The sequence below is a fragment of the Mytilus edulis genome, chromosome 11 (genome assembly GCF_963676685.1).
Source record: "Mytilus edulis chromosome 11, xbMytEdul2.2, whole genome shotgun sequence".
Taxonomy (NCBI): domain Eukaryota; kingdom Metazoa; phylum Mollusca; class Bivalvia; order Mytilida; family Mytilidae; genus Mytilus; species Mytilus edulis.
This window is the reverse complement of record NC_092354.1, coordinates 64,151,867-64,167,317: the sequence shown is the minus strand read 5'-3', so window position 1 is coordinate 64,167,317 and position 15,451 is coordinate 64,151,867. Positions and strand designations below refer to the sequence as shown.

Sequence of the window (15,451 nt, the reverse complement as noted above, 5' to 3'; positions counted from 1 at the left end):
CACTGAAGAGACATTTATTGTCGAAATCGGGATCTGGTGTACAAAAAAATATTAACACCTTACGTTTGTGTCATAACATCGTGGCCACAAGTTAATTGTTTTCTGTTTAGTATTAAATTTATATTAAGATCCATTTTGTTACATCTTGTGATCAATTTTATTTGGCAATCTCCAACGGCAGTCAGCAGGGTTAGAGAACATCAGTTGTTCGACCTGTTAGTCAAATGCGTTTTGTTTAAATATACTTCTTCACTTTTTTGGTCTTTTGGAAAATGTTGTTTGTGCTGTATTTAGACCCTTCTACAAAGAAATTTGTTTTACGTGCACACGTTTAAAATTTGCGGTTTTTATATAACGCAATCATAGGTTTGTACGTAGTTTTCAATTTAGACTGGTTTATATTTTTTCGTTTGGGCTTGTATCATATTTAACCTCCGGTTTATATGATCCGTTAATCCTATATTGACTCTTTAAATTCAAAAGTCTATCTAAAAATGAGGGTACATTTTATATGGCCTTCCAAATACCGTTTCGATCCCTAACCTCATTGAAGAGACATTTATTGTCGAAATCCGGATCTGGTGTACAAAAAAATATTAACACCTTACGTTTGTGTCATAACATCGTGGCCACAAGTTAACTGTTTTCTGTTTAGTATTAAATTTATATTAAGATCCATTTTGTTACATCTTGTGATCAATTGTATTTGACAATCACCAATGGCAGTCAGCAGGGTTAGAGAACATCAGTTGTTCGACCTGTTAGTCAAATGCGTTTTGTTTAAATATACTTTTTTCACTTTTTGTGGTCTTTTGGAAAATGTTGTTTGTGCTGTATTTAGACCCTTCTACAAAGAAATTTGTTTTACATGCACACGTTTAAAAATTGCGGTTTTTATCCAACGCAATCATAGGTTTGTACGTAGTTTACAATTAAGACTCGTTTATATTTTTTCGTTTGGGCTTGTGTCATATTTTCCCTCCGGTTTATATAATCCGTTCATCCTATATTGACTCTTAAAATTCAAGAGTCTATTTGAAAATGTGGGTACATTTTATATGGCCTTCCAAATACCGTTTCGATCCCTAACATCACTGAAAAGACATTTATTGTCGAAATTCGGATCTGCTGTACAAAAAAATATTAACACCTTACGTGTGTGGCATAATATCGTGGCCACAAGTTAATTGTTTTCTGTTTAGTATTAAATTTATATTAAGATCCATTTTGTTACATCTTGTGATCAATTTTATTTGGCAATCGCCAATGGCAGTCAGCAGGGTTAAAGAACATCAGTTTTTCGACCTGTTAGTCAAATGCGTTTTCTTTTGGAAAATGTTGATTGTGCTGTATTTATACCCTTCTACAATAAAATTTGTTTTACATGCACACGTATAAAAATTGCGGTTTTTATCTTCTTCTTCCACTTCCAGGATTTTATAAATCACTCAAATTGGGAGTTCCTTCCTTTTCAGGGTTTCCAGGCTCTGGTTCTTTGCCTTTTCCTTGAAAACATTATCGTTGATAAATTCGTTGTCTACGATTTTTGAACTTCCGAGTTCCTCCATCTTTTGAACGAAAGCCATACTTGTATTTACCCTAGGATTACATCCTTCTAAGGTATTTGGGTTTTGTGTAAAAGACATACATGTATTTGTATTTACCCTTAGACTAATTGAAACGTAATGCAATGTCGATATAAAACGAACAACCCAACACCAATCTAGATCAACAAACAAATTCACATCTTATTATGTCCTTCGTGACCTACTCTTCTCGCTACTATTGATATTTTATATAAAACTACGGTTACTAAAAAAAAATATTGCGGGCTTATTGCTGTTTGGATTTTAATAAATTTAATACCAATAAAAGCAGAGTTGTGAAACGTTTTTCTTTTCTGATGAAATAAAAACAAAAGTTTTATTTTGAACCCGCTGATGAGGAGGGGCAATAGGAGGTCCGTTAACATGTTGACAACACCTCCATTTTGGAAAAAATAGTTAACAAATAATGCAAAAATGCCGATAACAGTTAACACAGTGGGTTAAAAAATGATAACATTTTAAATTGATCTTAGATAACAATTAACAACACCTTGAAAAAGGCCAAAACAGGTAAACATAAAAAGGTTTTGCCCCCTACTCGCTGTTGTGTGTCTGAAATGGTAACATAGGTTAAACTAACAACAGAGTAATTAGATGTTTTTTTAGGAGTCATTCTTATCATTTGTTTGAAGTTTTAAGAAAGAACATGCATACTTAATTGTTTTGACTAACAATAAACCACATGAAGTTATTTTTGTGTGCCTTTGTTTACTTTCTTCGAGTAAGGGAGATAACTTGCGTAACTAACAAAGCACGTTTTTTACTCGAATTCCGACAGAGGCGTGCAATTACGTATACTTTGCCTTAAATGAAACATAGGAAACAGTCATCCAATTCGGAAGAAAAACCCATTCTCAAGTTGGTGCCAGTTTAGCTGTTTTAATGTATTAGGACACTATAAATCGATGCCTCGCGCAAAATAATGTACCCTTTTTTCCACTTTACCAAACCAATGAAGCGTCAGCGTCAGCATGGAAATTAAATGCGTAACTAGCGATACACGTTTGTATCCCGAATTCCGGTAGTAGGCTTGCAAATACGTATACTTCGCCTTAAAAGTAATATCGGAAATAGTCTTCCAATTGATTACATTCAAACACTTGAGAAAACACGTATCCAGACAGATATAAGACTGTTTAAAATGTGTCAAAACAATATCAGACTGAATAACGAATGTTAACAGTGTTGAATAACGAATGTTAACAGTGTGCGCATACAATATTAGACTGATTAAAGACTGTTTGAAATGTGTCCAGACAATATCAGCCTGAGTATAGACTGCATGTTTAAAATGTGCTCAGACAATATAAGTCTGAGTACAGACTGATTACAATGTGCTCAGACAGTATAATTTCGATTATGATAAAAAAAAAACAAAAAACAAGTGAAACTGCGAGCTACTGCTTACTGATGATACCCCCGCCGCAAGTGGATAATATTAATAGTGTAAAAATATGCAAGTGTTCGGTAAACGGGAAGTTGTCGAGTGCTGAATCTGAAAACGCATCACACGGTATAGCTGACTTATATAAATCCTGAAACCAAATTTCAGAAATCCTTGTATTGTAGTTCCTGAGAAAAATGTGACGAAAATTTTCAACTTGGCTATCATGTGTAAAATCATACAAGTGTTCGGTAAATAGGAAGTTGTCAAGTGATCAATCTGAAAACGCATCACACGGTATAGCCGACTTAGATAAACCCTGAAACCAAATTTCAGAAATCTTTGTATTGTAGTTCCTGAGAAAAATGCGACGACAAATATTCATGGGACGGACGGACTGACTGACGGACTGACGGAAGGACAGACAGAGGTAAAACAGTATACCCCCTTTTTTTAAAGCGGGGGTATAAAAACATGTTGTGCTGTAAAACTGATACAAATAACAGCAACAGTTACAGAAAACAGATTATATTCATGCTTTTTATAAACAAACGTGTGGGATTAGTAATTCTAACGTTTTAATACATTTTACAATAACTAGTTATTAACATGAGCGAATAAATATTCCTAGAAGTAAACGTCTATTTCTTTATTATGATGATTTATAACCGCCTTCAATCCTATTTTTTGCAAAAGGTCTTGCGACAGAGACTACTACACACATGACAATTGACTATCGCATAATTCAATTGTTGTAATTGGTTATCTACGACTGCTTGTTACGAATAATGATATTTACTAAATACGCATTCAAAAATGAATTAAGGATATAGTACATAACATGCATGGGAGACAATTTGTATACAAAACATTCTCATTAAAACTACTAACATATTTGGTTAACAATATTATTTTGTGAATAGCAAATTTTATCCTCAATTTCCTTTTTACTGCACTTGACAAGGATTTTCTAATACGATACGTCTTCCTTCTGTAAATATAAAGAGGGAAAAAAACAGAACATCAAATAAGACAAAACATCTCGATTCAATTTTAAAATTACTTTAATATTTATACAAACCGGTTGATTAACCTTTAAATACATGAAAAGAAGATTAATCATACTGTTCTGATGTTTTACATACAGTTATAAGTGTATAAGAAGAAGAAGTATACTTAACATCAAAATTATTTTCATTTACCTGTGTTTAATTTTGATATTGCAAACGGCGTATTTTTTTTTCAATGTTGATGTTTTTCTGAAATAGTTTAGCATTTCACAGCGGTATACTAATTTTATTTTATTTATTTACCCTTTACTTTTATTAACTTTGTATTTACATTTTATCATAGATCAAATCTATTAGTTCAGTGTATGTTCATTTGTGTTGCTTCGTCTTTTGATTGAGTTAGACCATTCCAATTGATATTTTAGAGTGTGTCTTTCTATGTTGTGATATTACAATATTGTTTCAGACAAGGGTGAAGGTTTGGTACCATTAAAACGTTTAAACCCGCTGCAATTGTTTGCGCCTGTCCTAAGACAGGAATCTGATGTTTAGTCGTTGTCGTTTGTTGATGTGGTTCATAATTGTTTCTCGCTTCTCGTTTTTACTATATAGGTTAGACCGTTGGTTTTCTCGTTTGAATTGTTTTACACTAGTATTTTTTTGGGGCCCTTTATAGCTTGCTGTTCGATGTGAGCCACGGCTCCGTGTTGAACACCGTACCTTGACCTATAATGGTTTAATTTTAGAAAATGGGGCTTTGATGGAGAGTTGTCTCATTGGCACTCATACCGCATCTTCCTATACCTATATAAGGACTACTAGGAAAATAGATCTTCTTTGAACGGTCTTCAGTTTGAAATAATACATATCCTGCTATACCCACATTTTTGACGTTTTTTACATATTATTCTGTTTGTTAAGCTCAATATTGTTGTCAATATAATGGAATTATATGCGACTGTCATACAAGTTAGAGAGTTAGCTTCAAAACCAGGTTTACTCCACCATTTTCTACATAAGCAAATGCATGTACCAAGTCAGGAATATGACAGTTGTTTTCCATTCGTTATATTTGTTAAGCTTTTGAGCTTTCCTTTTTCTAAAGGACTTTCCGTTTTGAATTTCTCTGAGTTTGAATATTTTACTTTTTACAAAGTAATAACACAGAAAAATTATCTTTGATATTCAATTGTCCAGTGTCGAATATAAGAGTTTAACATGATACAAAATATCTTTGTTAGGCGAACAAATAATTAAGGTTTCAAAATGTGAATTATGATTGTGAAATATCGATTATTCTCCTGACATAGCGGGTAACCTATCTACGGGTCAAATTATTGTTAACGTCCTTATATTTTAATAACTGTCTTGGTTATGATTTGTAAGAAAATATCAAAATCAAATTCAATATCAATTTGATTCAGGCATAACGCTGAATATGGATGATTGAACCCAATGTGTTATACTTACTATCATCAATTCGTGCTTCAACATCAGTTCTACATTTTGGACATGTGTCAAAACGAACGCTACATTCAGCACACACAAGTTTATGACCGCATGGCCGAAAAGTTGCATTGGCAACATTTTCGTTACATGAAATGCAGGGCAAAACTAGCAAGGCAGACAAAAGGGCCAAAAATGGATCACCAGCGGCAGTTGCTCCGCTCTGACTTTTCTCTTGTTGCCTGAAACAATAAAAAGAAGAGCAAATTGTCATAAATATGAACTGAAGAGTCTGTGTCGCTCACCTTGGTCTATAAATAGATGTGCATATTAAACAAAGGACAAAGATGAATTCATGACAAAATTGTGTTTTGGTGATGGTGATGTGTTTGTAGATCTTACTTTACTGAACATTCTTGCTGCTTACAATGATCTCTATATATAATGAACTTCGCCCAGTAGTTACAATGGAAAAAATATTCTAAACATTTACAAAAATTTACAAAATTTATGAAAATTGTTAAAAATTGACTATAAAGGGCAATTACTCCTTCAGGGGTCAATTGACCATTTTGATAATGTTGACTTATTTGTAGGACTTACTTTGCTGTACATTATTGCTTTTTACAGTTTATCTCTATCTATAATAATATTCAAGATAATAACCAAAAGCTGCAAACTTTTCTTAAAATTACGGGTTGCCTGACTGGTCTGAAAATTTCAGGGCAGATATATCTTGAACTAATGAACAATGTTTTCCCGTCAGCTCTAAATGCTTTAATTGATTTCAGAAATATGAGCCATTTTACCCTATGTACTATTTTTAGCCATGTCGGCCATCTTAGTTCGAGGGCGGGGTCATCGGACAAATGTGTTAAACAAGATACCCTAATGATGATTATGGACAACTTTAGTCAAATTTGTCCTAGTAGTTTCAGAGGAGAAGATTTTTGTAAAAGATTACAGAAATTTACAAAAAATTGTTAAAAATTGATTATAAAGGGAAATAACTCCTTAAGGGGTCAACTGACCATTTTAGTCATGTTGACTTATTTGTAGATCTTACTTTGCAGAACATTATTGTTGTTTACAGTTTATCTCAATCTATAATAATATTCAAGAAACACAAGTTTACCCCCTGTCAGATTTGCTCTAAATGCTTTGGTTTCAGAGATATAAGCCAAAATCTACATTTTACCCCTATGTTCTATTTTAGCCATTGTGGTCATCTTGGTTGGTTGGCCGGGTCGCCGGACACATTTTTAAAACTAGATAACCCAATGATGATTGTGGCCAAGTATGGTTAAATTTTGCCCAGTAGTTTCAGGGGAGAAGATTTTTGTAAAAGTTAACGACGACGGACGCCGGACGCCAAGTGATGAGAAAAGCTCACTTGGCACTGTGGGCCACGTGAGCTAAACAAAGAGATGTCGTATGGTTGCCAATAAGAAAACTATCCATTAAAGATCAAATAAAACGGATGTAATCAATTATAAGCAACCATTTTGCTTTCAGCAATGAGAATAATCCATACCGTTAAATGCTATAAAATACCCCAACATGGACATATGTAACAATTTACTTGAGAAAACTAACGGCCTAATTCATAACCAAAAAATTACGAAAACTAAATATGCCATACATGAGCCAACGACAACCTTCAAAGAGGCCTCTTCAAACAAAAAGCTCCCGACAGGCACGTTAAGTAGTGTCCTAGGCATTCAGAATGCTACAACCAGTGTTTTTTTGCAAATGTTGTTGGAAACATTAGTTTCAAAATATGTATGCACGATTTATTAATCTTAATACCTTTCAAAGCTTTGTATACAGTTAATTTATAAATATGACCATATTTGGTACATCGTTTATGTATCATGTCAACACAAACGTGCTGATTACTGCATTAGTCATACCATCAGGCATATACCTTAAATAAAATATGGTCCGGCCCGTTAATAACCAAACGAGTATTATATTCATATGGTCCGACCATACGCGTATGGTCGGACAATATGAGTATACGCATATGGTCATGACCATACGCGTATGGTCCAAATACTCATATGGTCCGGAACATATATACATATGCCAATGGACGTTTATAAACAATCAATCATCCAAATTTGAGTATTTAAATGCCTTTAACATAGTAATTCTATATCATTCTTCAGTGCATGGACATAACAGGGGGTGCAATTGAAAGAAAATCCTAGATTTTTGTAGTTTGCCTTGAGACATTTCTGTATGAATTTATAAATAAATCAGCGATCAACTCAGTTGGTTTCTTATTAATAAACATGTCGTTTTTCTGTTAAAAATACGTCCTAAGATTGTGATAATTATAGATCCAGAGGAATAATTGTTTAATCAGAAAATTTATTTGCAAAGTTTTATTTTCCTTTAACTAATTATGTAAGTCTACGTTCGCATTTATTCAATGATACACTGCTCTTCAACTGTTACGGTTCTTTTTATAATCTTATTTATTCGTCATCATTTTACAAATATATCATCATACAAGATATATCGGTTCTTACACATCATTGTCTTTCAATTATTCGACTTTGGTCGTTCCTGATGAAGGATAAACCAGAAAAGAACTTCGCATGATTATGAAGAATTGTTTTCATTTTTTTGGAACTGAATCTCCTTACACTTTTGGAGATCACCCTCTGTTTTTGGTGAAGTTCGTTGTGCTCAGTATTTAGTTTTTATTTTAGTGTTTTGTAGACTGTCGATTTGTTTTTGTCATGGCGGAGGTGACACGGCGTAGTAACTCTGAATAAATAAAATATGATTATCAATGCAAAACAACCCACTGGAGTCAAAGTAGCGTAGATTTAGGCAACGCTAAAGCAATATACGGACTTCAACAATGCGTAAAAATAAACCTGTAGTCAACTAAAAAAGACAGTGTTACAAAATATACAGCACCATAAACACAAACCAACGGCCTGCATTAGGGAGCTACCATTTGATTTTTATGGGGGGGGGGGGGAGGGGGGGGGGGGGCTAGGATGAAAAATTTTGTCCTGCATTTTTATTTTTTAGTTTATCCTGACTTTTTTTACCTAAATTGTCGTCATGACTTTTTTTTTTTTGCAAGTGTGTCATCCTGCCTTTTTTTTTACTCAAAACCCCTGTCCTGCCTATTTTTTTCAAATTTCATCCTAGCCCCCCCCCCCCCCCCCCCCCCCCCTAAAAATCAAATGGTAGCTCCCTTATGAAACAATACAAGAAAATACAATACAAGAAAACTACTATGACAAACAGAAACGAACATCGACAACTGAATCACATGATTTTGACCTAGGACACGCTCTTATAGATTACGAGGTTAAACATGGCACTGGACGTTAAACCATACCCCAACTTGGGGTAGTGAAGAAACAACTTAACGTATTAACAAACTTAAAATCAGAGTGAAACGGTTGAATACATTAATATTTCTCTCGTTTCAAGTGACAACATTTCATTATTACGCTGCTTTTGACTTTAGCCTGTTATATAATAATGTACTTACATCCTCTTCATGAAGTTAAGAACTCCGTCCCGTACTCTAGGACTTTTGCATATTTGAAGGGGAGTTTTCCCTGTATTATCTTTGATTGTAGTGTCTGCATCGTTGTCAATTAACAAACAGGCGATTTTCACACGTTCGCTCTCGTCATTTGGTCGACTCAACATTAATCCCAACAGCTGCACAACAAAAATATTAAGTAGATGAAAACTTACTATCAAGGTACAATTAAACATTTATGAATGAATTGACAATGTTAAAGTATAGAAAAGAACGTTCGCTCATTCGTAACTTCTAATTTTAAGTAGACGGATTACTGGTTTTGCGAAAATGGTTTTAATTTCTCGCTTTACTTATACAAATTTGATAATAGTATATTGGCAGTATCATACGTTTGGCGTCGAAAAAATGAAGAAGACATATGTCCTTTAGCGCAAAAGAAAAACAGTAGTGCACTCAATCACCTTTCTTGCTTGCTTTAACTTAGGAAACGTTGTCAAATGACAGCGTTATTTTATTTTGTGGAAATCAAGAATATGGCAGTTGTTATCAAATAGTACGTTTCTATGTATGAAGGCGTTAGTGTTGTTGCACTTCAGTGTGTCCGTTGTTCCGTTGTTTTCCTCTTATAGTTGACGTGTTTCCCTCGGTTTTTAGTTTGTAACCCGGAATTATTTTCCGTACTGTTGACCATCCAATTGTTTTGATACGTTTGTCATTTATGAATTTTGTAAAGACGAACTGCACGTTTGTCCTATTAAATTTCAATCTTGGTATATTTGATGACTTTGTACACCACTGGAATTATTCGATTGATGGTGGAATAACATTTGTTGGTGCTTCTGTGTTGACATATAATATAACCGATACCATCATTATCTCTATTTCAGGGACGACTAGTTATATAGGCAACTGTGTAACCCTCTTAAAATAATGAATTGTTGTTTTTATTTTTATCTGTACTATGTATAGAAAGTTATATTATTCAACCTCTCTCATACCTGGAACTTTTGGTTTTCAATGCTTGTACTTTAATTTTAATATATAAATAGTAAAACATAGATTGGCTAGAGGTATATGGGGAGGGTTGACATCTCATAAACATGTTTAACCCCGCCGCATTTTTGCGCCTGTCCCAAGTCAATTCAATTCAGTTCAATTCAAAGTTTTATTTAGAGTCGATATTCAATAAACTACATAACACAAGCTCTAGTGAGCTTTTCAAATCGACTTAGGTCAGGAGCCGCAGGCCTTTGTTAGTCTTGTATTATTTTTGATTTTAGTTTCTTGTGTACAATTTGGAGTTTAGTATGGCGTTCATTATCACTGAACTAGTATATATATATATATTTGTTTAGGGGCCAACTGAAGGACGCCTCCGGGTGCGGGAATTTCTCGCTGCATTGAAGACCTGTTGGTGACCTTCTCCTGTTGTCTTCTCTATAGTCGGGTTGTTGTCTCTTTGACACATTCCACTTTTCCATTCTCAATTTTATTTAATGTAAAAAGTGTCAAAGAAAAAAAAAATAACCGAAATACCAAACTCCCAGGTAAATTATAAAAGAAAGAAATCTATTAAAACTAACGAAAAAACAACCAATCATCATAAAAAAATATCTGTAAAACGTTTGCTTTTAAATAAAATACCCTCCTCCCCCAAAAAATGATATCTTACACCTGGGAGTTTCTGTTGCTCAACACCAAGCGTGACATGTAAAGGTGTATGCCCAGTATTACTCTTTGTGTTTACATCGGCATCTGGAAAAAAAAGTTCGATAATTTTATACGAACACAGGTTCAAAAGACTATGACATTTATGAGAGGCGGTATAATATGGAACGCCATGACTGCCTTATGTTGATGATCAGCATTATATGTGTTCACACCATTATATGCAATGCTCACAACATTATATGCAGTGCTCCCAGCATTATATGCAGTACTCACAGCATTATATGCAGTGGTCAAAACATTATATGCAGTGCTCACAACATTATATGTATTGCTCACACCATTATAAGCAGCGGTTCCAACATTATATGCAGTTGTCGGGACATTATATACAGTGGTCACAACATTATATGCAGTGATCACACCTTTATATGCAGTGCTCACACCTTTATATGCAGTGCTCACACCATTATATGCAGTGCTCACATCATTATATGCAGTGCTCACAGCATTATATGCAGTCCTCAAAACATTATATGCAGTGCTCACAACATTATATGAAGTCCTTACAACATTATAAGCAGTGGTTTCAACATTATATGCAGTCGTCGGGACATTAAATGCAGTGGTCACAACAATATACATTTTTTGTTGATGAAGGTGATAATCGGTGATGGTGATGATGATGTTTGATGTAAGATGAGATTGATGTATGATGAGATGATTCGGTAAACTTCGTTTTTTTTATAATCTATAATTGGTAATGCCCAGCAAACAAATTTATTAAATTCATGTTATCATTAAGGCAGTATACAATATTTAAAACATTAACTTATTGAAATAAGTAAATTAAGAAGTATGATCAATTTACCACAAATTTTTTCAACACCAGGGCAGTTTAAACTTATTTTGATGATCAGTTTCACCATATTCACAACTTAATATGTAAGTAAGTAAGTGAGTAAATAGTGTATTAAAGTGTCACATATTGATTGACATAAATATAAATAACATTATATAAATATATACACATAAAACAATCAATATCCAGCCATAAAAACGACTTATGAGACACTAAAAAGCTTATATACTTAAAGTGTGTAATAAATTGCTTCGCCGAACACAACTGGATACGGCCGCAGAGGTCAAACCCTAAACTGTTCGGACAAAAATGGACACACTGTTTACACTTGTTTCAGGTCTGAATTTGGAATGTAATTAAATATTTGACACATAATAGGTTTCTGACACAGAATAACTGTAGTCAAAGAACTTAAAATTGGTTATATAATTTAAATTTATACTTAATTTTTTGCTTTTGCACTACGCTGTTGCGAATTTCCCCACCCTCCTCCAAAAATTAAAAAAATACCCTCCTTTTTTGTGCAATACACTTTATATGCTGTTACATACTGACCCCTACCCGAAGAAGAAAATTTAGGTCAAGATGACTCTTTTTTCATGGACAATCGTTCCTATCCAGTTATAGTAAATCATTCTTTTTTACTCACAGTTTGTTTCAATCTTTACCTAAATGCAAAACTTAGATACATGTTTTTTTATTAGTTTTTAGTGGCTTTGAACTAGCTGTCAGGAAGTGTGATTACTCTCAGATCAGTACTTAGTGTCTTTTTGTTGTTGTGATATAGAAGTACCCGCCCACGTCCACTCTATTTGTTAGATGTATTTATATTTGTATCCATCTGATGAGTTAAGCCATTTACAACTGATTTTCATAGTTCGTTCTTATGTTGGTCTGTTACGCCACTGTCCCAGGTTAGAGGGAGGGTTGGTATCCCGCTAACTTGTTAAAACCCGCCACATTCTGTATATATGTGTCAGTCCCAAGTCAGGAGGAGCCTTTATTTCAGTGGTTCTCATTTGTTAATGTGTTATATACATGTTTCTTTTTCGTTCGTTTGTTTGTACATAAATTAGGCTGGTAGTTTTTTCGTTTGGAATGTTTTACGTTTATCATTTCGGGGCATTCTATAGCTGACTATGTGGTTTGGGCTTTTCATTGTTGAAGGCCGTACTGTGGCCTATAGTTCTTGAATTTCTGTGTCATTTTTTTCTTTTGTGGAAAGTTGTTTCATTGGCAAGCATACCACGTTTTTCGTATATTAACTGTGCAGACTGACGAACAAACGTAGGAAACGTTTTATTCAATCCCACAAACTCAGTTTCCATAAGAGATGATAAGTTCAAATAAGTTTAAATGAAAATGTTAAACTGGGTCTTGAAAGTGTAAACATTTCTTATGAAAGTTTATATCTCTATATAAGACTACTGGTCATATTTAGAAGACAAACTGCTTGGCGTGCTAAAAAGCTTGTAAAACCAGAATGTTTCCAAAGTACACGGATGCCCCACTCGCATTATCATTTTCCAAGTTCAATGGACTGTGAAATTGGTAAAAAATCTAATTTGGCATTTAAATTAGACAGATCATACCATAGGGACCATGTGTACTAAGTTTCAAGTTGATTGGACTTCAACTTCATCAAAAATGTACCTTAACCAAAAACTTTAACCTGAAACTCCCACTTTTATTTTCTATGTTCAGTGGACCGTGGAGTTGGGGTAAACATGCTAATTTGGCTGTGAAATAGGAAAGATTATATCCTAAGCAACAGGTATACTAAGTTTCAAGTTGATTGGACTTCAACTACACCAAAAACTACCTTGACCAAAAACTTTAACCTGAAGCGGGACAGACGGACGCACGGACGAACGGACGGACACACGGACGGACGAACAGTGGGATGCACAGACCAGAAAACATAATGCCCCTCTATTGACGTATAGGTGGGGCATAAAAATTGGAATAATTGATGTAAAGTTATGTTAAACACCTACAATGAAATGCTTTAAACTGAATTTTCCATATCTGTTAAATGATTGGTGATAAAAATAAAAGCGCACTTACCGTTTTCGATTAGCAACTCAACCATTTCAAAATATGCTTCTTGACATGCAACGTGAAGAGGAGTTAACCCTTCTTCATTCTTAAGATTAATGTCTGTGACACCCTAAAGCATTTTAAAAAACAACTTATTAAATGGTAAAAAAAATCTTCATTTCTTATATTTCCATTAGTCGTACTTGTTTTAGGTACACATGTATATCAGATGGTGTGTGTTGTTTAACAAAAAATAACATCTAGAAGAATTTTAAAATTATAGATTCAGATGATAAATATTTACTTCAGAAACAGTCATGACAGAGTAACTTCAACATGCATTGAGAATGGAAATGAGAAATGTATCAAAGAGACAACAACCTAACCAAAGGACAGAAAAAAAACAGCCGAAGTCCACCAATGGGTCTTCAGCACAGCGTGAAAATCCCGCACCCGGGGGCAGACTCTCAGCTGGCACCTATACAAAATGTGTCTTAGTTCATTAAAACTCTAAAATATATAAATGAACTCAAAACATACGAAACATCTATTATAGTTATTAATCTCCTTCATTGATCCTTACGTTGTGGTATGAGCATTTGAAAACATATGTTTACCTTTGTTAAAAGGGTTTCCGCAACATCTTGGTGATCATTAATAGCAGCAATATGCAGTGCCGTGAATCCACCTGTTTTCGTTGTTTTAGACAGCTCTGGGGATTTTTCTAACAGTTTTTCTGTCGCACTTTAAGATAGAATTTACCGTTAATATAGACAATCTGATCAATTTCTTTATTGTAGTTATTTATGTGGTATGATTGCCAATAAGACAACTCTCCACAAGAGACCAAATGACACAGAAATTAACAACCATAGGTCACCATACAGCCTTGAACCAAAAACAAAGCCCATACCGCATAGTAGCTATAAAAGGCCCCGTAAAAAAATTTAAACGAGAAAACTAACGGCCTAGTATATAATTAACAAAATAATAAACGAAAAAAGAATATGTAAGACAGCAAAAAACGACAACCACTGAATAACAGGCTCCTGACTTGGAACAGGCACTTACAGCATTTGGCACATTTACAATATTTTATGAAACTTGATATTTGTAAACAATATTTATTATTTTTAAAAACTGATGAACTTGGTCCTGTAATAGTGACGTTCCTTTGGTATGGTAGTGAACCATCAACGCACCGTGATTTTTCAGTTTGTATTTATTTGAGAATCTGTTGTGGTCATAATTGTGAGATCATAAAGACGAACATTTGTGTATGGATAAATACGTTATTGAGATTCCAACTCAAGTTAAATCAAACCGAGCAATTAGTGAAGTTTTCGCATCTTTATTACCCACATTTAAAGTATTATCAGGAGGTCATTTGCAGACACACTAGTAAAAATATAAAATTTCACATTCTAGTACATACTTATCATTTCCCTTGAATGCAGCAAAAGTTAGTAGGTTAAAATCTTTGTTATTACGAAGTGTCAGGTCGATTGATGGAACAGCAAGTAATAACTCGACTGCTTTGTCGTTTCCTGCTGCAATAGCATCATGCAATGGTGTATCACCTTCGACATCCTAAATATCAAATAACAAAATTATGAAACGAAATTCCTTAAAAAAAACCCACATGTAACTGCAAAATATCTGCTGATAAATCCATCATTTTACGGTAAAAAATACCAAATTCAAAAGTATTTATGACTCTGTTATTTTCGTCTGAACTATGGATCTCCAATGCTCTTTAGCTTCGGAAGTGAAAGAAGTAATTGATTAACAAGGATTTAAATCTGCAAACGTGGCTATAAAACTAAGTCGCGCTACCCCGTTTCGTATACAATAACATAACAATTTCGAAGAATGTTTTAAATAGTATAGTTATCCATTTAATTAGTTATC

The 15,451-nt window shown here is 34.0% G+C and overlaps 1 protein-coding gene across 1 annotated transcript in view; it reads right to left on the bottom strand.

Moving 5' to 3' along the window:
• Positions 1–3,503: 3,503 nt before the first annotated feature.
• Positions 3,504–15,451, bottom strand: part of LOC139496051 (E3 ubiquitin-protein ligase MIB2-like) — a 40,792-nt gene continuing 28,844 nt past the window's right edge. The window contains exons 13-19 of the mRNA XM_071284479.1: positions 14,976–15,130; positions 14,158–14,284; positions 13,568–13,670; positions 10,643–10,725; positions 8,971–9,146; positions 5,472–5,689; positions 3,504–3,982 (exon numbers count right to left, since the gene is read on the bottom strand). Coding sequence (XP_071140580.1) covers positions 3,939–3,982; positions 5,472–5,689; positions 8,971–9,146; positions 10,643–10,725; positions 13,568–13,670; positions 14,158–14,284; positions 14,976–15,130 — 906 coding nt within the window. The 3' untranslated portion in view covers positions 3,504–3,938. The remainder of the gene's footprint in view (positions 3,983–5,471; positions 5,690–8,970; positions 9,147–10,642; positions 10,726–13,567; positions 13,671–14,157; positions 14,285–14,975; positions 15,131–15,451) is intronic.